Source organism: Scyliorhinus canicula, chromosome 11 (assembly GCF_902713615.1).
Source record: "Scyliorhinus canicula chromosome 11, sScyCan1.1, whole genome shotgun sequence".
Taxonomy (NCBI): Eukaryota; Metazoa; Chordata; class Chondrichthyes; order Carcharhiniformes; family Scyliorhinidae; genus Scyliorhinus; species Scyliorhinus canicula.
Window position 1 is genome coordinate 38,551,432 of NC_052156.1, and position 22,869 is coordinate 38,574,300.

Sequence of the window (22,869 nt, forward strand, 5' to 3'; positions counted from 1 at the left end):
GCCCGACATAAATTCCGCTACCTGGGGATCCAAATAGCCCATGACTGGAAAGGGATCCACAAATGGAACCTCACCAGCCTGACGGAGGAAGTTAAAAAGGACCTGCAAAGATGGAACACACTCCCGCTCTCCCTCGCGGGGAGAGTTCAGACGATCAAAATGAACGTACTGCCCAGGTTCCTCTTCCTGTTTAGATCCATTCCGATCTACATCCCCAAGGCCTTTTTCAAAGCGCTGGACAAACTCATCATGGCGTTCGTATGGGGGGGTAAAAATGCTAGGATCCCAAAGAAGGTCTTACAAAAAACAAAAACCAGGGGAGGGCTAGCCCTCCCGAATCTACAATTCTACCACTGGGCAGCAACAGCCGAGCGAGTAAGGGGATGGATCCAGGAGCCAGAGGCTGAGTGGGTGCGTGCGGAGGAGGCCTCCTGCATGGGAACCTCCCTCCGGGCCCTCGCCACGGCAGCACTCCCATCCCCACCCAAAAAACACTCCAGCAGCCCAGTGGTGACAGCCACCCTCCAATCCTGGAACCAACTGCGGCAGCAACTTGGCCTGACCAAAATGTCGAACAGGGCTCCCATCTGCAACAACCATAGGTTCACACCAGCACTGACTGACGCCACCTTCAAAAGGTGGAGGCAGGACGGGGGGACACTGACAGTCAGGGACCTATACACGGACGACAGGATCGCAACACTGGACGAACTGACAGAGAAGTTTCAGCTAGCTGGGGGGAACGAGCTACGGTACCTGCAGCTCAAAAACTTCCTACGAAAGGAGACAAGGACGTACCCACAACCGCCACGACAGACACTACTGGAAGACCTACTGGACGCAAGTATCCTAGAGAAAGGGAACTGTAGTGACATGTATGACCGACTGGTAGATAGGGACGACACCGTACTGGACGCAACAAGAAGGAAATGGGAGGACGACCTGGGGATGGAGATAGGGTGGGGACTCTGGAGCGAAGCACTGCATAGGGTCAACTCCACCTCCACGTGCGCAAGGCTCAGCCTGACGCAACTAAAAGTGGTACATAGAGCCCACTTAACAAGAACCCGTATGAGTAGGTTCTTCCCGGAGGTGGAAGACAGATGTGAACGGTGCCAAAGAGGCCCGGCCAACCACGCCCACATGTTCTGGTCTTGCCCCAGACTCGTGGAGTACTGGACAGCCTTCTTCGAGGTTATGTCCAAAGTGGTGGGAGTGAGGGTGGAGCCATGCCCGATAGTGGCGGTCTTCGGGGTTTCAGAACAGCCAGATCTATTCCTGGGGAGGAGGGCGGACGCCCTTGCCTTTGCCTCCCTGATCGCCCGCCGTAGAATCCTGTTTGGCTGGCGGTCAGCAGCACCGCCCAGAGCTGCGGATTGGCTGTCCGACCTCTCGGAATCTCTCCAAATGGAGAAAATCAAATTTGCCATCCGAGGGTCGGACGACGGCTTCCACAGAACGTGGGAGCCATTCATGCAACTGTTCCGGGACCTATTTGTGGCCAATGTACAAGAGGAAGAATAGTCGGGGGAAGGTAGCGGGAGGGGCTACAGGTTCGGTACGGGGGTTCGATGGCTAGCTAAGGCCCAAAACCAAACTAAATAAACATGTTGGGGGGGGGGGGGGGGGCGGGCGCAGTTACTACTACGAAGATGCTTACCTGTAAATATGTATGTTAATTTTTGCGTGTTTGTTTGTTGTTTTTTTTTCTTTTTTTTTTTTTTTTTTTTTTTTTTTTTTTTTGTTCTTTTTCTCTCCTAACAATTTGTAATTTGTTCAATATAAAATATGAAAACTGAATAAAAACATTTATAAAAAAAAAAAAGAAATAGAAGCTGTGTGGGAAAGAAATGCCAAAATATTGACACCTTTATCAAGTGTTCTGTCAGACTACTGTTGCACTTGTGCAGAAATTATCTCTTGTTCCATTATATTGAACAATATTAACATTGATGAAGTATAGCCAAACAATGCGAAGAAAGGAGATAGCAATCAAGGGTGTGAGTCACCAGACAGATAAAGAGCTGTCAGTTAGGGCAAAGCATTGCCAGTGGGGAATTGTGGTGGATTTGGAATAAGATATTGAAGCCAGGAATCATTAGTACCTCGTGCAGCATTTGTAATTTTAGAGTGTAACACTTGAAGTTGGGACACAGTGATGCATGTTGAAACTTTAAACCTGGTAAAATAACATCAGAATATTATGTCACTAATCGTGTTCAACAAACTAAATCTAATCCCTCTTAAAGCGGAAGTCAACAAAGATGCATACAAAATTCCTAAAACTTAAAAGGTGGCTTACGTTGAAGAAACATTCTTTCATTATCTGAAATAGACTAGTCCAAAAAAACTATTATCTGTTTGGCCAATAAATTAAGAAAGGGGAATGTGCAACGAGACCTGGATGTCCTCGTACATCAGTCACTGAAGGTAAGCATGCAGGTTCAGCAGGCAGTAAGGAAGACTACTTGTATGTTGGCCTTCATAGTGAGAGGATTTGAGTACAGGAGCAGGGATGTCTTGCTGCAATTATACAGAGCCTTGGTGAGGCCACACCTGGAATATTGTGTGTGGTTTTGGTCTCCTATCTGAGGAAGGATGAACTTGCTATGGAGGGATTGCAGCAAAAGTTTACCAGACTGATTCCTGGGATGGCGAGGAGATGTATGAGGAGAGATTGAATTGGTTCGGATTATATTTGCTGGAGTCAGAAGAATGAGGGGGTGAATCGCATAGAAATCTATAAAACTCTAACAGGACGAGACAGGGTGGATGCAGGAAGGATGTTCCCGAAGGTGGATGTGCCAGAACCAGGGTCACAGTCTGAGGATACAGGGTAGACCATTTAGGGCAGAGCTGAGGAGACATTTCTTCACCCAGAGACTAGTGAACCTGTGGAATTCGTTACCACAGGAAGTAGTTGAGGCCAAAACATTGCTGGTTTAGCTCAGTGGGCTCGACAGCTGGTTTGTAATGCAGAACAAGGCCAGCAGCGTGGGTTCAATTCCTGTACCAGCTTACCCTAACAGGCGCCGGAATGTGGCGACTGGGGGCTTTTCACAGTAACTTCATCCTTGTGACAATAAAAGATTATTATTTTTATTGCATGTTTTCAAGAAGCAGTTAGATGTAGCACTTAGGGTGAAGGAATCAAAGGATATCTGGGGAAAGCAGGATTAGGCTATTGAGTTGGATGATCAGCCATGATCATAATGAATGGTGGATCAGGCTCGAAGGGCCAAAAGGTTCCCTCATGCTCCTATTTTCTATGTTTCTATTTCCAACACAATTCTTGTGGGATCCAAGACACAAGTGGTTGCCGTTTCCGTGCCAGATAGTAGGGCGAATGACATTTGAAGCACATTTCATACCTGATGCTCACAGTTCCCAAGCAGCTGGTTAAAATACCAGCGTATGCCATAGATACAATCTTTGTGCAGTCACTTCCAGATTATACTTTTGTGCAAACAAATTATAAAATTGCTCCAATAAATTGCTATTATTGCTGGGGTACTGAACATTTAACAGACAAGTTAATTTCTCCTGAGCTCTGTGGTGCAGAGAACTAATCTCACAAAATTATTCTACAGGCAGAATACAAAAGGCGTAAATGATTCAGTTGTGAGCAGTTATATGGTGAAATCACAAAGGTTACTTTGATTTAGCCTTTGAAATCTTGCGTCGTCTTTTGAACTGAAATGCAAATGGTCTATGTTTACAATTATTTAACTTACTCAAGCATTAAAGCAGATGATTTACACAAAGGAAACTTACATGAAGCTTGTGATAAGTCAGAATATTTCTGAACCCTCTTAATTAAGAGTTGAAGAAGTAAAAGACAACCTCCATGATATTTCCTCATTTAGTATTTCAAGCATTGTAATTTCAGGGAAAGAAAATACTTGACGTGGGTAATTTTTCTATGAAACTAATGACATAAAGATTATAACGATCAAGGTTATTTTTAAACCAAATCTGGTACCAAAACAAACCACCTGGCTTGAATTTGGGAGTGTGGAAATCTGATGCTGCAGATCTTCAATGTGGGACATGTGAACATTATTAGTTTCAAAGACTACCTGCAATTGCTCTAAATGGCCACATGGTGGCATAGGAAATGCATTTGATCAGAAAATCGATGTTAGTTTTTTACATTTACCGCTTCATCTTTTTAACTCTTACTCTCATCGATGGAGTTTGGCATGCAGAATGTTACAGCATTACATAATAAGTTGGTTTTGGCAAGCTGAAATCTCTCATTAGCTCACAGTTTTTGAACCATTTTTATTCATCAGTGGAAGTTGCAGATTTAAGACTGGCCATCAAACACATTGGGGTTTAACAGATATAGTTTTCATTTCACCAAATGAATCATGGCTAACACTATGGTTGTTGCATATTTTTAGCACAGAGTCCGAAGCAGATTCTTCAGTCATGCGACACTGAATATCCAGCCTTTGTGTCTGAACGAACGATTAAAGAAACTACAGGAGCAATCCATTGTGAAGGCTGCCATAAGTAAGGCATTTCCCATTTCTGTTTTCCTGTGTTTGTGCATATACATAGGGATTGAGTCTAGTAATGCAGTATTAAACTCCACTAATGATACTCTTGCAAAATAAAATAAATGTAGCAAAATAAGACAATGACCATATATAGTTATTCCTGGATGAATAATTAAAACTTTCAGCATAACACTCAAAACTTCAAATACTTGACATATTGATATTTTGTTACATATTTATGGATGCTGCATGTTCCCACAAAACGTACTTAAGTTCCTGGTCAGTGCACAGTAGATCATGGATGTCCCCACAGGACCCATCAACAGAACATGCAGCAGAAGTCGAATTCTGAAGCGTTTTTTCTTGCACCTTCCTTAGTGGTAAAATGTCTCCATGTTACCCAATCAAATTGAGCAAGTTACACAGAAGTGCAGTCAGGGACTCAGGCTGGAGGCTCACGATAGCAGTCTTGCGCTCACTCCCTTGTACAAGTGGGGTTGCTTTTAGTTTTCCTAATGATCAAACATTTATTTAGTATATTGTGTGGTCATTGGAAGACTCATAGCTTTGTCAGTGAATATTTTTATTTATAAACTTGAGAAAAGGATTTTACGCTGTTACTAAACGAGTCAGATCATTTGATTGAGGGCAGCACGGTGGCACAGTGGTTAGCACTGCTGCCTCACAGTGCCGAGGACCCGGGTTCGTTCCCGGCACCAGGTCACTGTCTGTGTGGAGGTTGAGAGTCTCACCCACACAACCCAAAGGTGCGCAGGATTGGCCACGCTGAATTGCCCCTTAATTGGGAAAAAAATTAATTGGCACTTTAAATTTATTTTAAAAAAGTTATTTGATTGCCATGGTTTAACAGTCAGTATTCTATAACCGGCTTTACAATGTAAGGTAGTTTGCTGTCTATCACTATGTTAAATCTAATATGGCACTGACATATTGACAAATCATTCTTTGTGCTTTACCTTCTCAGCTACAACTGGTGAGTTAAAGTGAAAACCGTCTGAGTACTTGAAACTTAATTCTAATTTCTTCAACTTTTGATTAAGATGTTCAAAGATCAAAAAGAAACATACTGATTACTTTAGAACCGGTCCTTTTAACATCTCTATCTTTAAGTTCCTATTTTAAAGAAATTTGGGAGAAATTTCCAAATTCATATTGAAATAAGTCCAAAAATGGTGCATCGTAACTGGTGAGCAGTATTAAAAAACGTGCAGGGAGCATTCCTTCATTATTGGTTGTGAGATTGACTCTGTCAACACGTGAGGCTGTCACACACTGATCCACATCTCTTTCAGTGACAAAGGGAAACAAGATTTCTTTTTTTAAGTCACAGCAAAAAATGTTTCTTTTGTTCCACAGTTAAAAATAAGAACTGGGCCTATTTGATTCTTTACATACCAGACTTTTCCTTAGGGCTCATGTGATTAGCAACAACTCCATATGTACACAGGAAACACCAATGATTACCAAATGTTTTCATTTTTTCATCAGCTGAAAGATAAAAAAAGTTACGCTATTATGAAAATAAAATCTAACCTCATAGAGTGGGGCAAGGTGAAATTCAATAGAAACAGGTATTACCAGAAAGGAAACTATATGTAAACATTTTTCATGGTGAAATCCATTTATTTATGTCCATAGATAAGTAATGTGGTAGTTCTAATCTTGGCACAAAAGTATTGTTATGTGGCAAATAGCATGCAGAGTTATTACTTAAATGGAAGGTTAAGTACCTTCTGCTGTTGAGTATAAACATACAGAGTGAGGAGGATTTCAACTTCCGCCACCAAGTGGGAAACTCGGCATTGTGGATCAGTCGAGCCTGTGATACACTAAGCTGGAGTTTCCTTCACACAATGGAAAGGTGAGCTGATAGATAATGGGCCACATTTTCCGAACCTGCAGTAAAAGTTAAAGGCTGTCCCACAGCGCTGGGAAATTTCTGCTACCTGTAGGAGGAGCTTTAATCTTTAGTTATGTGGGGCACGATCAAACGGCCTCATCGCCCCCGACTCGGAGGTGTAACAAGGCCCGTTAAAATCCTGCGAAAGGCCTCGTAAGATTTGCAACGCTTGGAACGCCTTGTGTGATCTAACGAGATCTTTTGAGACGCCATGATCTGGATCTCGTCTTCACTGGGCAAGATCCTTGGCACTGCAAGCCCGGCATCGTGACATGGCCAACCTGGCACCTTGGCACTGCCAGCCTGGAACACTGGCAATGGCACCCTGGCATTGCCAGGGTAGTCAGGTGGCATTGCCAGGCTGTCAGGGACAATGCCAGATTGGCAGTGTCAAGAGGCCCGGGTGCCAGAATACCCGTGCCAGAGATTGGGCCCAGGCGTGCCCTCTCCTTAAGAAGTGGGGTGAGGATGGGCTCGAGGACTCCTAAGAGGTATGTTGGGACAATGGGCAGCTCTGGAGGTTGTGGTAGGGATTGCGGAGAGGGGGGCGTGCCAGAGATCGGGGCACCATTTTAAAAGCACTGCTATGATCTCTCCCTGCACTGACTAGCTCAGCTCATCAGTGCAGGAAGTGAGGTAAATGTGACCTTAGTGGGGCATTCCCGACCAAGGCCAAAAAAGTCAAGAGTCCAAGACCCCGCTATAGGCGCCCAAAAATGGGACTGTTTTTTTGCGCATTAAATCGCATCCGAGATGTATGAAACTGCCTCGCTTCTCACTTCAATAGGAAATGATTATGAGAATTAATCAATTGTACAGCTGGAATATAGTGTTCAATGATAACTTCTGTCAACAAAAGATGAAGCACACTCCATTGTGCTTAGATATATCCACTTAGTGTGGCTAGGTGTTGAACAGAATGAAAGTCCATAACAATTTGACCTGTGTTTGAAAAGCGACCTGCTCCACCTTGGAGCAGGTTGAGACTGATTGTGAATTCCAAATGATTGTAAGAGCGGAAATACCCAAAAGCTAGGATCGGTTGAATTTGTGCAGCTGTTGTGGGATCTGGAATTATGGAAACACTTGTTTCTTCATCAAACAAAACCGACAAAAAGCTCCTGACCTTTGAGAAAGGATGAAGTTCTGCCTCACAACCTAAAATGGTCACTGCAGAACTAAGTAAAAGCTGGCATATTATTATAACTTACTTTATGAATTTCATAAAACATTTTATAAACAACTTACACTAAATCAACGATTCTAAAAGCTAAAATACTTTAGTCCACTGGATCAACTGCGCCAGCCTAATAAGGAACAGAATCCCTTTTGGTTATTTATGATATCGGTTTTTATAGACTGCTATATTTTAAAGTTTTTTTTGGGGGATTTTTCATTGATCATTTGCCCTCAATAATAAAAACATTGTGTGGGAAATATCTGACATACAACTTCCCATCCATATTTAAAACTGCACATGGGGACTTAGTAATCACAAACTGAGGTCTGCTCACGGCTTCTTCCTCCACAAAGATGCAACAAATTCACAAAGGCCAAGTCACTGACAGTTCAAGGTGGAGCAGGTCACTTTTCAACACAGGTCAAAATGATATTAACATCAATTCTGTTTGATACATAGCCACAATAAGTAGAAGTATCTAAGAACATAAGAAATATGAGCAGGAGCAGGAGATATGGCTACTTGAACCTGCTTGACTATTCAATGAGATCGTGACCAATCTTCAATCCCACTTTCCTACCTAATCCTTATATCCATTAATTCCTTCAAAGATCAGACACTTATCAATCTCAGCCTTGAATATTCTCATACAACGTATGTTCTTGTGCTGCTGTGATCAAAGGGGAGAGAGATAAACTTGATGACTACAGGCCAATCAGCCCAACACCAGTAATGGAAAAACTACTAGAGGCCTTCGCCAAGGTTAATATAACACTTAACATTAACACTTTGAGAAGCATTAAGGACAGATATCATTGAATTGTTAAAGGTCACATGTACCTGACTAACCTGATTGAGTTATTAAGTGTAGTAACAAGGAGGGTTGATGATGCGTTTAGGAACTTTCAAATGGCATGTGATAGCATTACATAACAGACTTATGTACAAAGTAGAAGCACATGGAATTAAAGGGATGGAGGCAACGTGGGTCCATAATTTGTTACGGTCTCTGTTGCAAGAACCACAAAATGGGGCTGAAGCATCCTATGACAGGCAGAATCAAAAATCAGCAGCACCACTAGGAGCGATGGCTGCTGCCACTAAAGCTCCAAGGATTTCCCCAGGGATCATTGCTGGAAGATTGATCCCTGAACAGAGGGTGGGGAGGGGATTGCTGGGAGGGGTGATTTCAGAAAGGTGGATTAAAGTGACTGCCCCCGCCCCCCAATGCGGGGGTCCTTCATCCTCCCCGGTAGCCCCGTCCCCCCCTCCCCCGCGGTACTCCATCCCCCTGGTACTCCTCCCCTTCTCCCACCCGCCCCGCTATGCTGCTGGTAAACCCAAAACCCCCCCGCCCCGCTATGCTGCTGGTGAACCCAAACCCAAACCCCCCCCCCCCCCCCCCCCCCCCCCCCCCCCCGCCGCCGCTACACTGCTGGTAAACCCAACTGCGATTGCTGGGTGGCCGATAGGAGGCAAAGAAGAACCATCTTATTCCCCTTTAATCCCTGAAGCACCACTAAACTCCATTGGGCTCAGGGATAATTGGTGTCAATTGCCGCATTAATGATGGTTCCTGACATCCTGCAGACAAATTTCTCAAATCGCCGTCGTCCCACCTCTGACTTCATTGGAGGAGGCTTTCCTGCCACCAGCAGACTAACGGCCACAATTATCCAACACGTTTCCCATGGCAAAGGGGCTAGATGACGTCCCACCCATTGTTATAACCCACAAGTATGTTACAGGGGTGGGAGCAATTAACTTCCCTGTGAACCTTGCAGATTACAAGTTCCCCCTGTTAAGGGGGCGGGGGAACCTCGAAACAATGTATGATATATAAAGCTGGCCAGTTAGCTGCCGGTAAAGCAGAGCCAGTTGGAATCTATCGTATGATGTGTACAGTAGTTATTGTAAATAAACTAAGTTTCTTTGAACTACTCGTTGTGAACTCCTTTGTGGCTTTATAAAACACATTAACTCTCTACCGATGCTGGCGGACCTACTGAGTATTCCCAGCATTTCTATTTTTATTTCAGATTTTCAACAGCTGCAGAATTTTTCTTTAGGAATACCAATTGATGGAAGCATCAATTCAGCGAACATGTGTAGTTGGATCTGAACAGAGGCTTTAATACACTTACAATAGAGCCAGCCTATTCGTCGTTGAACTTCGGTGAACTGGTAGGCTGGCTCTAAGGCACTGATACTGATCTTTATACATCGGTCCCAGGGGGAGGAGTCCTGGGCGGAGCCAAGGGAGGAGCCCAGTTCAAACTCTCGCGTACTCCCAGAGTGACTCCCCCTGGTGGTCGGATAGTGCAACTGCACTTACAATGGTGGATAGTGAACATATATACACGGAGTTATATTGGCAACTATATACAGCATTGATCTTACAACGGGTAGATAACGAACATATATACATGGAGTGATATTGGCAACTATATATAGTGTGTATCACATTCACCCCCTGTTAAAAAAATCAAGTCCGGCGGGGATGATGGCTCAAAGAGTCAGTCTGTCCGGTGGACGAATTGTCCGTTTTGATCTGCGGAGCACCGGGGTTGCAGCCTCTTGCGGTGGCTGGGCGGGCGTCGAGGTCTGGGGTACGGGTGCCGGCTCCGGGGCGAGTCTTGTCCGAGCCTCATACACCTCCTGATCGAATGGAGACTGGGGGCGCAGGGGGTGGGCTGGTGCTGGCGCTCGGGACTGGTGGGGTGAGCTCGCAGAATCGGGGGCGCAAGGGGGCGGCCACATAGGGAACAGGGAAAGGAGTTCCTCGGTGGGGGTAGATGGGGGGCTGGATCCAGCGGGTGCCAGGTCCCGGAGGGATACTGTGTCCTGGCGACCGTCCGGGAACTCAACAAATGCGTACTGTGGGTTGGAATGAAGCAGGCCCACCTTTTCACCAATGGGGTCGGTATTGTGCGCCCTGACGTGCTTCCTTAGGAGAACCAGGCCTGGCGTCCTCAACCACGCCGGAAGTGAGACCCCTGTGGTAGTGCCCCTGGAAAAAATGAAGTGCCGCTCGTGGGGGGTTTGGCTGGTAGCTGTACACAGGAGGGATCTAATTGCGTGGAGCGTGTCAGGGAGGTTTTCCTGTCATTGGGAAACTTGGAGCTTCCTGGACCTGAGGGTCAGTAGGACGGTCTTCCAGACCGTCGCGTTCTCCCTCTCCACCTGTCTGTTCCCCCTGGGGTTGTAACTGGTAGTCCTGCTCGAGGCGATGTCCTTGTCGAGCAGGTGCTGACGCAGCTCGTTACTCATAAAGGACGCACCTCGGTCGCTGTGCACGTAGCTGGGGAAACCGAACAGGGTGAAGACACTATGCAGGGCCCTAATGACTGTGTGGGAGGTCATATCGGGGCATGGGATGGCGAAGGGGAATCAGGAGAACTCGTCAGTAATGTTAAGGAAGTAAATGTTTTTGTTAGTGGAGGGAAGTGGCCCTTTGAAATCGATCGCAAGGCGTTCAAAGGGCCTAGAAGCCTTGACCAGGTGGGCCCTGTCTGGTCTATAGAAGTGCGGTTTGCACTCCGCACAGATCGGGCAGTCCCTGGTGACCGCTTTTACCTTCTCGTTGGAGAAAGGCAGGTTTCGGGCTCTGATGTAGTGGGCGAGCCGGGTGACCCCTGGGTGGCAGAGTTCTGAAGCGGATAGGGTACGGGAGAAAAATGCAACGGGCCGCCCTGCTTGGTTTAAAGTGGCTGCTAGCGCTACCTCTGAGGCGTTGCTCTCAACCTGAAAAGGAGTGGATTCATCCACCGCCCGCATGGCTGCTTTGGCGATGTCGTCCCTGATGCAGCTGAAGGCCTGGCGCGCCCCAGCAGACAGGGGAAATAGTGTGGCCTTGAAGAGTGGGCGGGCTTTGTCCACATATTGGGGGACCCACTGGGCGTAGTACGAAAAGAGCCCCGAGCACCGTTTGAGGGCCTTGGGGCCATGGGGGAGGGGGAGTTCCGGTCCGGGTCCGGACCCAGGACTCCGTTCTCCACGACGTAGCCGAGGATGGCTAGTCTGTTTGTGCGGAACACGCATTTCTCCTTGTTTAACTTTGTTGTAAGGTTTAATTTTTGGGCCATCTGGAGAAAACGGTGGAGGTTGGCGTCGTGGTCCTGCTGGTCATTGTCCAGATACGGAAACGTGGCCCGCAGCCCGTAGTGGTCTACCATTCGGTCCATTGCTCGTTGGAACACCGAAACCCCGTTAGTGACGCCGAAGGGAACCCGGAGGAAATGGAAGAGGCAGCCATCGGCCTCGAACGCCGTGTAGTGGCGGTCCTCCGGGCGGATTGGGAGCTGGTGGTATGCAGGCTTCAGGTCCACCGTGGAAAATACCCGATATTGGGCGATCTGGTTTGCCATGTCTGCAATTCTGGGGAGGGGATACGCGTCTAGGAGCGTAAAGCGATTGATGGTCTGGCTATAATCGACGACCATGCGGAATTTTCCCCCGGTCTTGACGACCACCACCTGAGCTCTCCAGGGACTGTTACTGGCCTCTATGATCCCCTCATTGAGCAGCCTTCGGACCTCCGTTCTGATAAATACCCTATCCTGCAGGCTGTACTGCCTGCTGCGGGTGGCTACCGGTTTGCAATCCGGGGTGAGGTTGGCGAAGAGAGGAGGGGGGGGAGATGCGCAGCATGGCGAGGCTGCAGCTAGTGAGTGGGGGCAGGGGCCCGCCAAAGCTGAGGGTAAGACTCTTGAGATTACATTGGAAATCCAAGCCTAAGAGGAGTGGCGCGCAGAGGTCGGGCAAGACATACAGTTTAAATTTGGAATAGCTAGCGCCTCGAATCATTAGCGTTGCTGTAGTGCGGCCTTGGATTTGGATGGAATGGGAGCCCGAAGCGAGGGCGATAGTTTCGTTGACGGGATAAATAGGGAGGGAACAGCGTTTTACCAGCTCTGGGTGTATGAAGCTCTCTGTGCTCCCGGAGTCCAAGAGGCACGACGTGTTGTACCCGTTGATCTGGACCTCCGTCATCGAATTTCTCAGATGCTTGGGGCGAGATTGGTCGAGGGTGACTGCGTTGAGTTGCGGGCCGCGTGGTGGGTGCCCGGGTGAGTAGATGCCGCTGCATTCTGGTGAGCTTGATGCAGGAACAGTGCGCTGAGTTGTGGGCCATGTGGTGACTGCCCGGGGAGGTCGTACTCCTCCGATGAGCTGTATGAGTCTGGGGATGCAGCTAGGGCCCGTGGGTCGCACGTGGTGGGTGGTGATGAAGATGGCGTCCAAGATGGCGGCCCCCATGAATCGCACGTGGCTGGCCGCATGGTGGACGTTTGCCAAGATGGCGGCCCCCATGGATCGCACGTGGCGGGAGGGGGCAAAGCCTGAGCGTAGGCTGCAGCGTTTCGGGCCCCACGGGCCTGTTGGTGTTGGGAGCGATGTTTTTGGACTGTTGGTGTGTTGAGGGTTGGGGCCCTTCTGCCGAGGCACACTCTAGCATAGTGGCCTTTCTTCCCGCAGCTGCTGCAGGTCGCGGATTGGGATGAGCAGTGCTGCCGCGGGTGCTGGCTTTGTCCACAGAAGTGGCAGGCTGGAGCAGTTGAATAACTGGTTAGGGGAGCTGAATAGTGGCAGGCTGGAGCAGTTGAATAACTGGTTTGGGGAGCTGAATAATGGCAGGCTGGAGTGGTTGAATAATTGGTTTGGGGAGCTGAATAGTGGCAGGCTGGAGCGGTTGAATAACTGGTTTGGGGAGCTGAATAGTGGCAGGCTGGAGCAGTTGAATAACTGGTTTGGGGAGCTGAATAGTGGCAGGCTGGAGCGGTTGAATAACTGGTTTGGTGAGCTGAGTAGCTGGCTGGGGAAGTTGAGTAATTAGCTGGAGCAGCTGAATAGCTTGAGTATTTGACTGGGACAGTAGGGCGACCGGCTGTGGCAGCGCGATAGCTGGGGGGCCTTGTGGCACAGGCTTGGGGGGGTCCTCAGGTCGGGGGCCCATGCGGGGTTAGCGGGGTCCGCGGGAAACGAGTTGAGGCTGCGGAAGGAAACTTTCATTGTGATAGCAGCCTCTACGGTAGTCTCTAAGCCCTGGGCCCCATTTTCTAATAGTCTCTGGCGTACATAGCTAGATCGAAGGCCCGCTACAAAAACGTCCCGCACAGCAAGCTCCCTTTGTTCGGCCGTGGTTACAGCCTGGTAATTGCAGTCATTTGAGAGATTGGTCAACTCGTGTGCAAATTCAGCTAAAGTTTCAATAGACCGTTGTCGGCGTGTCGTGAGCACATGGCGGGCAAAGACCTCATTCATGGGCCTAATATACATTTTGTCCAAAATCGCCAGCGCTGTGTGGAAACCGGCTGGATTTAGTTGTGTAGAAATTCTGTGGCTTACCCTCGCGTGCAGTAGGCTGAGCTTTTGTTCCTCCGTAGTTTCAGCGGTGCTGATTTCGGCCAGGTAGGCCTTAAAACATTTAAGCCAGTGGCAGAAGGTTTCTTTCGCCACTGCATCCTGCGGATCGAGTTCTAGACGTCCTGGTTTTAGAGCGGATTCCATGCTTTACTTCGGCAGCTTCTTAAGTGTATTAAATTGATGGAACCATCAATTCAGCGAACACGTGTAGTTGGATCTGAACAGAGGCTTTAATGCACTTACAATAGAGCCAGCCTATTCGGCGTTGAACTTCGGTGAACTGGCAGGCTGGCTCTAAGGCACTGATCTTTATACATCGGTCCCAGGGGGAGGAGTCCTGGGCGGAGCCAAGGGAGGAGCCCAGTACAAACTCTCGCGTACGCCCAGAGCGACTCCCCTTAGTGGTCGGATAGTGCAACTGCACTTACAATGGGTAGATAACAAACATATATACATGGAGTGATATTGGCAACTATATATAGTGTGAATCACATTCACCACACCAATGATGTTATTTTGTTTCAACTTTTTAAACATTGGTTTTATTTATAGTTACAGTTGAGGTGTATTCCAGCGCAAGTATCTGAATGAGTGTATTTTCAAAGATCATCGTAAAATGCAGAGACAGTAAAACAAAACATGCCCGCTTGCTGTACACCTTAAATGCCTCTTAAGGAATATTAAGATCACTAATCTCATTGCAAACATGACTGCTCAAAGAGATTTGTACAATCGTGTGTGGCTGCTTACAAAGAAGATTTGTGAATAGGATTAATTACAGATTTTTAGAGTGAAAAATTCTGATATTATCTCGGGAATGAGATCACACAGAATATATGGATCAACGATTTTAGGTGTAATTTGGTTTAACTATGTTTTGACTAAAATTCAACCCTTATATTTTAGCTGACTTTTTGATTGAACACCTGGATCAGGAAGCAATTATGCGAATTAATATTAAAGCCTGCTATTAATTTATTTTTCACAATGGAAGGAGAAAATAGGTGAAGTATGGAATCATCATCTTAAAAGGAAGGATATTGCGGGCAACAGGGAAAAGGCAGGGGAAACGAGGCGGATTCTTCTTCAGAAGGCGAGCGTGGACGCAGTGGAGCAAATGACCTCCTCTGTGCTGGAACTGTTCCATTCCATGGTTCCAAAACTCCTGCAGTTGCGACATGTATGGATGTTTTACTGAGTTGATGAAAAATGGCTCAAAAGACAAGCACAGGATTGCAAACGGATTAGCCAAAACTGAATCCTCCCTTTTCCAAATACACACTGACAGGTAGAAGAGATTACAGCTCTTGCTGTTAATAATAATGCCAGATTCTGCATATCATAGATCAGCAGGAAAAGACAATAATGAGGATAGATTGATCCTCAAATGTATTTATGAATTTATGCGATGAATTGTTTGAGTCTGCAGATGACCTTGAAAGATTTTCAATAACTGAACATTCCTAGTGGGTAATGGGATTATTTTGACGTAGCAGTAGCAGACTATACTGTCTGACCCATTGGGGACTAGAACAGTAACTTAGCAGCTGAAATGGATATGACAGCAGCATAATGTTGTCAAGGTTTGACAAAAAAATTTGGGTTTTTTTAGTTGAAATATTACTTTATTCACTAATTAACTGTAAAAACAAAGAAATTATTTTTGTGACATCTCTCTGCATTTTCACATGATCTTTAAAACCGTGCTCCGGTTTCCTTCCACAGTCCAAAGATGTGCAGGTTAGGGGGATTGGCCATGCTAAATTGCCCTTACTGTCCCAAAAAAATGGTTGAGTGGGGTTACTGGATTACAGGGATAAAATGGAGGGTGCTCTTTCCAAGGGCCAGTGCAGACTCGATGGGCCATATGGCCTCCTTCTGCACTGTATAAATTTTAACTTTCTCTGTACTCTGTTTTAACATTGGTGTGAACATTGGTGCGATCATTTAACGTCTGCGCCATTCATTTTTCATTCTGTAGCTGCAGATTGCCTTTCTATAATGATTGAGCCAAGGACAATTGCTGTTTGAAATATTCCAAACTATAATTATTAATGGGCCCATTTGTTATAAATTATTATTTCAGAGTAACGGAGTGATTACAAGGTGTTCAGATGGTGAACAAGAATAGACGTCCCCTACACCTTGAACCCATAATCTCGAATTCACATTCTGATTTTTGTAATTATTTTTCTGAGCACTATTTTGAGTTTAAATGAAGCATCTCACGAACATAGGCTTACATAGAAATTACAACACACAAACAGACGTTCCAAATCTGTCCATGTTGGTACTTTTCCTCTATGCTAAGCAATTCATTGTGTTTGGCTAATTTCCGTATTGACAGCAACTGGCAGTGTGGTTTGGAAACACTGGAAAGGTTAATTTTGACTTGTGACAGTGCGGAAGGGAAAACCATGTTGTGTATAATACAGGCAGCCAAAATGCTGCCGCCCATTTCCCACCAACACCATAAGTCAATATCAGCCCAAGCCTGCTTCATTCACGATGGTGTTCATCATGTAAGAGCTATTTCTAGCAGGAGCTCGATGCAATTATGGGTTTCTAATGAGCACAATATGCAAGAATGTTAAGGATCTCCTATTCAATGTATCATTTCTTTCAGTTAAATTGAAATCAATTCACTCAATTGTGGTCATTACAAATTGCTGAAATCACAGTTAATTTGAGCTTTCGATCAAATTCTGCTGTTTCCGAATTTCTTATTTTGCTATGATAAAAATGCGGGGAAATAAAGGTGACAGGACTACTTCATATTGAAGGTATTTCTGCTTTTTCCAAAAGAGTTTGATTTTTTTTTACATTCCACAAAGGGCAATTTTCTTACCAACCTGCAGAGTGTTGAGTCATGTCTCTCTTCAATGGTCTGGTGATATCACTGACAGGCTGTGTGTTACAGAATAGTTTGCTAAAGAACAGTGGGCATGTAACTTTGGATCACCTGGGAATGATAAGAAAACCATGTTCACATCTTAAACAAAATAATCAAAGGCTATTGTTCAAATTAAACTGAATATTCCACCTCCTTCCACCTGATTTGTGCCAGCACTCAGTTGAACATGGGTAGCGATCTGTTATGATGGATTTTCGCACATGTTTGAACCCTGGCATGCTGTCCCATCATTACTATCATTTCATACGTCCCATTTTCTATTATGATAGTCTCAATTGCACCCAGTCATATAATCATCCTTACATAGATGGATATCCAGGGTTCCTGATGCTCGAGAAAAAGTAGAAGTGGATTGAAGGAGCACAGAAAGTTTTTATTTAATTGCTAAAGTTTATTCAGCAGGCCTCGTTGGTGATTTATTTTTCTTTGTATCTAAAACTTTGTTATTCATAGAGTGGTTTGAATGTGCAACTCTCTACCATAGGGTGTAGTTGAAGCAAACAGAATAGGTGCATTCAAGGGGAAGCTGGATGGGTGCATGAGAGAGAAAGGAATAATAGAATATGGGGTTAGTTGAAGAGGGTTCGGGGGTTACAATTGGCCCAGTGCCCAATCTTTATATGGAAGGAGAAGTGAGGGGCTTAGGGAACGAGCTCAGAAGTGTGAGGGCTATAAGGAGCTGAAAGCAATGTACAGAGGGCCACTGTAGATAAGTCAGGATAGGCATGATGGGTGAGAGACTTCTGAAAATAGAAGCATAGAAGCCATTAGCCCATCATGTATGTGCCAGCCAAGAAAAAAAGTTATCCAGCCTAATCCCTCTTTCCAACCCTTGATCCGTAATATTGTAGGTGATGACAAATGAGTACTTTTTAAATTCGACAAGCACGTTTGTTGGAATTGTTTGCTCAGGAAGGGAAGGGAACAGCGGTTGGGTCTGATGGACAAACTGAGCTCAGATGGAGGAAGTGGGAGAGAGCTGGATGGAGTTCCAGGCTGCCATGGAGACGTTTGGGGGGCTGCTTTAGCTTGGTTAGCAGGGGAAAGAGGGAAGCAGCTGAGGCAGTCAAGAAAATATCTTGGTGACAAGGAAGTCAATGAGATGGTCACACTTATTATCGAGTCATGCAGCGCAGAAAAGGCCCTTCGACCCATCGCGTGTGCGCTGGTCAAAAACAAGCACCCAACTATCCTAATCCCATTTTCCAGCACTTATAGAGTCATAAACTTGTTGTTATGAGTGGATGGAGTAGGGAAAAGCATTAAAAGAGATGGTTTGGAGTGGGAGAAACAGGCAAGGATTATCTTTGCCCCCCAGGATGACCCCAGATGAGTGGATGTCTTCCGTAGAGAAGAGTAAGACCTAGTACAGATGTCATGGTCCACTGTAGTGTTGAACAAGCATAACCTTAGCCCAGTTGTTTCCGTGCAGCTGTCACATTGGAATGTGTCTGACAGTGGGGAAAATTGCTCAATATTCTGTTCACAATGAATTGAACCAATACAACCTCACCAATTATTGTTCTATTAACTTATTCCCAATCATCAGCAAAGTGGTGTAAGGAATTTTGAACAGGGCTATCAATGGGCACGTGTATACCAATAATCTGCTCTCGGATGCTTAGTTCAGGTTCCACTACAACCACTCAACTACAGACTAGATTTCAGCCTTGCCCCAAGCTTGGACAGAAAGGCTGAATTGCAGAGGTGAGATGAGATTGTTTGCCCTTGCCGTCAAGGCTGCGTTCAACAAGTGTGCTCTTAAAAAGACTTCAGGTGGAATTTTCCGGCCGCTCCCACCTGCAGGATTTTCCCGTCCCACCGAAATTGACAGGCGTTTGAATGGCTCGCCGCATTTTGTGTCCCTGCCCCTGCTGCGAAATGGTGGGAAAATTCCTCCCTGAGTAAAATTGAAGGCAATGGGAATCAAGGGTGGAAGCTCTATGGTGCAGAGTAATTCCTGGCGCAAAGAAAGGTGTTTGTCTGTGTTGGAGGTTAATAATCTCAGTCTCAGGGCAGGGCCCCAGGCCCACCTTTGTATAGCTGCTTCAACAATGACCTTCCCTTTATTTTAGGGTTAGGAATTGGGTTGTTCACTGATGATTGTACAGTGTTCAGCCCGATTCCAAGTTACTTAGATAATAAAGTCATCCAAGCCTGCACGCAGCGAGACCAAGGCAAAATCCAAGCTTGGGCTGGAGTAATATTTGTGGCAAGTACCAGGCAGTGATCATCTGCAACAAAAGTGAGGACACCACATACACATGAACATATAATGATGTTACCAGTGCTGAATTCCCACCACTAATATCCAGCAGATACCGGTCCCTGGAACAACCTTCCCCCAGAGAATCAGCTCACTTGGCTAAATCGCTGGCTTTTAAAAGCAGACCAAGCAGGCCAGCAGCACGGTTCGATTCCCGGACAGGCGCCGGAATGTGGCGACTAGGGGTTTTTCACAGTAACTTCATTGACTCGTGACAATAAGTGATTTTCATTTTTCATTTCAACACTAGAAGTGATGCTATGTGAATGGAACTCTCCCTTAAGATCTGGTGAGTAATGGCTAAGACACATTGGTCAATAGCTCTCTTTTCTGATTTGGATGATTTCCTGCATTCAACATTCAAGAAAAATAATCAGTCTCTTGCAAAATCTGTTTTGACATTTTAGTAAAGAGATTTCAATCAACTTGATCCTAACACAAATACAAAAGAATTTGCTACCAATGCAGCCTGTTAAAGGTTTGATCTAAGGAGGAATTGTTTGCTTGGGAGAATAACAATAATTCTTGCCTGCTGAACAAAAAACTGAACCACACCAACAGTGGTAGAGTTACAATTGGCTTGCCACCTCTGGGGAAGATCGAACATGGATCTCACTCCTGATTGCTACTCAGTGATCCTGCTGGTAATTTGTGGATAAGGTGGCTTCACAGAACCAGGACTGGCTCATTGTGATGCTTGCCAGAGTTGAGAAGCCTGCTACATTAAGGTCCATATTTAAGTTTAAGATATTACGGTTCATATTTAAATAATGATCTCTTGAGCAAGGTACCGAAGAATGACTCCCTGTCGAACCATAACAAGCAAGCAATCAGTGTCTACAGAAGATATAGGAAGGAAGAAGTAAACAGGAAGAGAAAAATAAACAGGTTAAAATCATATGCCTATCGAACTGTATTATAAAAAAGTCAGATCTCACGGTATGTGCCAGGATTGCATATGAGAAACCATTTTGCTGTGTCCAGGTTGTAAAGTGTGTCAGTATCCTTTGACATTCTGCAGATGGTGCCATCCTTTGCAGTCTCCAAAAATCCTTCCAAAAGTGGGAATTGACTTATACACCGAGTATGAAATTAGAACTAGCAGTTTGTATGCGGGTAGTCGCTATTTTGAAATATAAAACAAAACACCGGTAATTAACTTCCTATGAATATGGCACAGTTTAGCGAATGAAATAATTGTACAAAGATACTTTTAATCACAATCAAAGTATTTTAAACATGACAAATTCATTGCTTCCAGGATCCAATGCAGAGAGTTAATTGAATTCATTCTGAGGCACTTTGACTATGGCATCATCGTAAGGATCCCACTGTCGATCAGATTTGCCTTTTTGCTTTCAGAATCATCATCCTCCCCATCCATTGAATTTGATATTCCACATTTTATGAATGATCTCATGTCACTTTGTGACATCCCATGACATGATAATGTAACCACGCAAAACTTTGCGTATATTTCCACTCTTTGTGATGGCTTTTTCTCCATCAACCATGATCCTTGAATAGCTTTTTGAGACATGTCTCAAAAGGTTGAAGTCCAGATGTTGGACTTCCTTTTCCCTAAAGGACATTAGTGAACCAAATGGCTTTTTATTTCAAGGTCATCTTTAGTCTTTTTAATTCCAGATTTTTATTGAATTCAACTTTCACCATCCACCCTGGTGGGATTCAAACCCACGTCCTTAGATCCTTATCCAGGGTATCTGGATTACTAGTCCAGAGACAATTTGGATTTGGGTTTATTGTCACGTGTACCGAGGTGAAAGGTATTGTTCTGCGTACAGTCCAGACAGATCATTCCATACATGAAAACCATAGGGCATACAATAGATACACAATTTAATACATAGACACAGGCATTGGGTGAAGCATACAGAGTGTAGTGCTACTCAGTAGAGAAGATGCGTGGAGAGGTCAGTTCAGTCCACAAGAAGTTCATTCAGGAGTCTGCTAAGAGTGGGGAAGAAGCTGTTTTTGAAAGTGTTACTGCGTATTCTCAGACTTTTGTATCTCCTGTCTGATGGAAGAGGTTGGAAGAGAGAATAACCCGAGTGGGAGGGGTCTTTGATTATGCTGTCTGCTCTCCCAAGGCAGCGGAAGGTGTAGACAGAGTCAATGGATGGGAAGCGGGTTTGTGTGATGGACTGGGCTGTGTTCACAACTCTCTGTAGTTTCTTACGGTCTTGGGCTGAGCAGTTGCCATATGCAGCCAGGTAGGATACTTTCTATGGTGCATCTGTAAAAATTGGTAAGAGTCAATGTGAACATGCTGAATTTCCTTACTCCTGAGGAACTATAGGTGCTGTTGTGCTATCTTGGTTGTAGCGTCGGCGTGGGTGGACCAGGACAGATTGTTGGTGATGTGCACACCTCAGAATATGAAGCTGTCAACCATCTCCACCTCGGTACCATTGATGCAGACAGGAGTGTGTACGATACTTTGCTTCCTGCAGTCAGTGACCAGCTCCTTAGTTTTGCTGATGTTGAGGGAGTGATTGTTGTCATTACACCACACCACTTGGTTCTCTATCTCCCTCCTGTATTCTGATTCATCGCTGTTCGAGAGCCAACCTATTACAGTCGTGTCATCAGCAAACTTATAGATGGAGTTGGAGCCAAAGTCTTGTGTGTATGGGGAGCTAAGTATGTAGTCTTGCATAGCCCCAGCATTGAGGACAGTGTGGAGGAGGTGCTGGTGTTTATCCTTATTGATTGTGGTCTGTGGGTTAGGACGTTCAGTATCCAGTTGCAGAGAGAGGAGCCAAGTCCTAGGTATTGGAGTTTTGATGTGAGCTTTGCTGGGATTATTGTGTTGAAGGCAGATCTGCAGTCAATGAATAGGAGTCTGATGTAGGAGTCCTTGTTGCCAAGATGCTCCAGGGTGAGTGTAGGGCCAGGGGGATGGCTTCTGCTGTGGACCAGTTGTGGCCGTATGTGAATTGCAATGATAAAGGCAGTCTGGGAGTTTGGAGTATGGAGTTGATGTGTCTCATGATCAATCACTCAAAGCACTGTCAAGGCCTCCGGACGGTAGTCGTTGAGGGACATTGCCCAGTTCTTCTTTGGCGCTGATATGACAGTGGTCTTCAGCAGGTGGAGACCTCGGAATGGAGTAGGGAGAGGTTGAAGATGTCCACGAACAAACCCGCCAGTTGGTCCGCGCAGGTTCTGAGTGCACAATCAGGAACTCCGTCAGAATCCATTGCTTTCCGAGGGTTCACTTTCAACAAGGCTGATCTCACTTTGGAGGCTGTGACAGTAGGTATGGGTGTGTCCAAGGCTGCTGGTTTGTTGGTACCTCTATGTCATCGCTTCCCTAGAGGAGGAGACATTCCATAGTAATAAGCTACATTCTTTGCGTAAGCCACAAATATGCTCATTTTATACATTATCGATCTATAGCTTCACTCCAACCGTTGTCACGGACATGAACAAAACCCCCTCCAAATATTTTGATGTCTGACATGGTTTTACATTTCAAAATGACCATAGGCTTTAATTTCATTCCATTGGCCATGCAGGTTCGTATCAGCTTGAATCTTGTACTCTTGTTCTGTTGCTTAGCTGCTGAGTATGTTGAAATTCATGGGCACTTTTACCGATGTGACTTAATGGGTACTCATGCTTTTGCCGCTTTCTGATAATGAACCGCTAGAAAGTGGTAATTCTGGCATTGAGGTCTCTTGGTAGCCTCTG

At 45.5% G+C, this 22,869-nt stretch overlaps 1 protein-coding gene across 5 annotated transcripts in view; it reads left to right on the forward strand.

Moving 5' to 3' along the window:
• Window positions 1-22,869, forward strand: part of cacna2d3a (calcium channel, voltage-dependent, alpha 2/delta subunit 3a) — a 1,093,156-nt gene that overhangs the window by 992,302 nt on the left and 77,985 nt on the right. For all 5 annotated transcript variants that reach the window (XM_038812776.1, XM_038812778.1, XM_038812775.1 and 2 more), the window contains one exon: window positions 4,407-4,518. In XM_038812776.1, coding sequence (XP_038668704.1) covers window positions 4,407-4,518 — 112 coding nt within the window. The remainder of the gene's footprint in view (window positions 1-4,406; window positions 4,519-22,869) is intronic.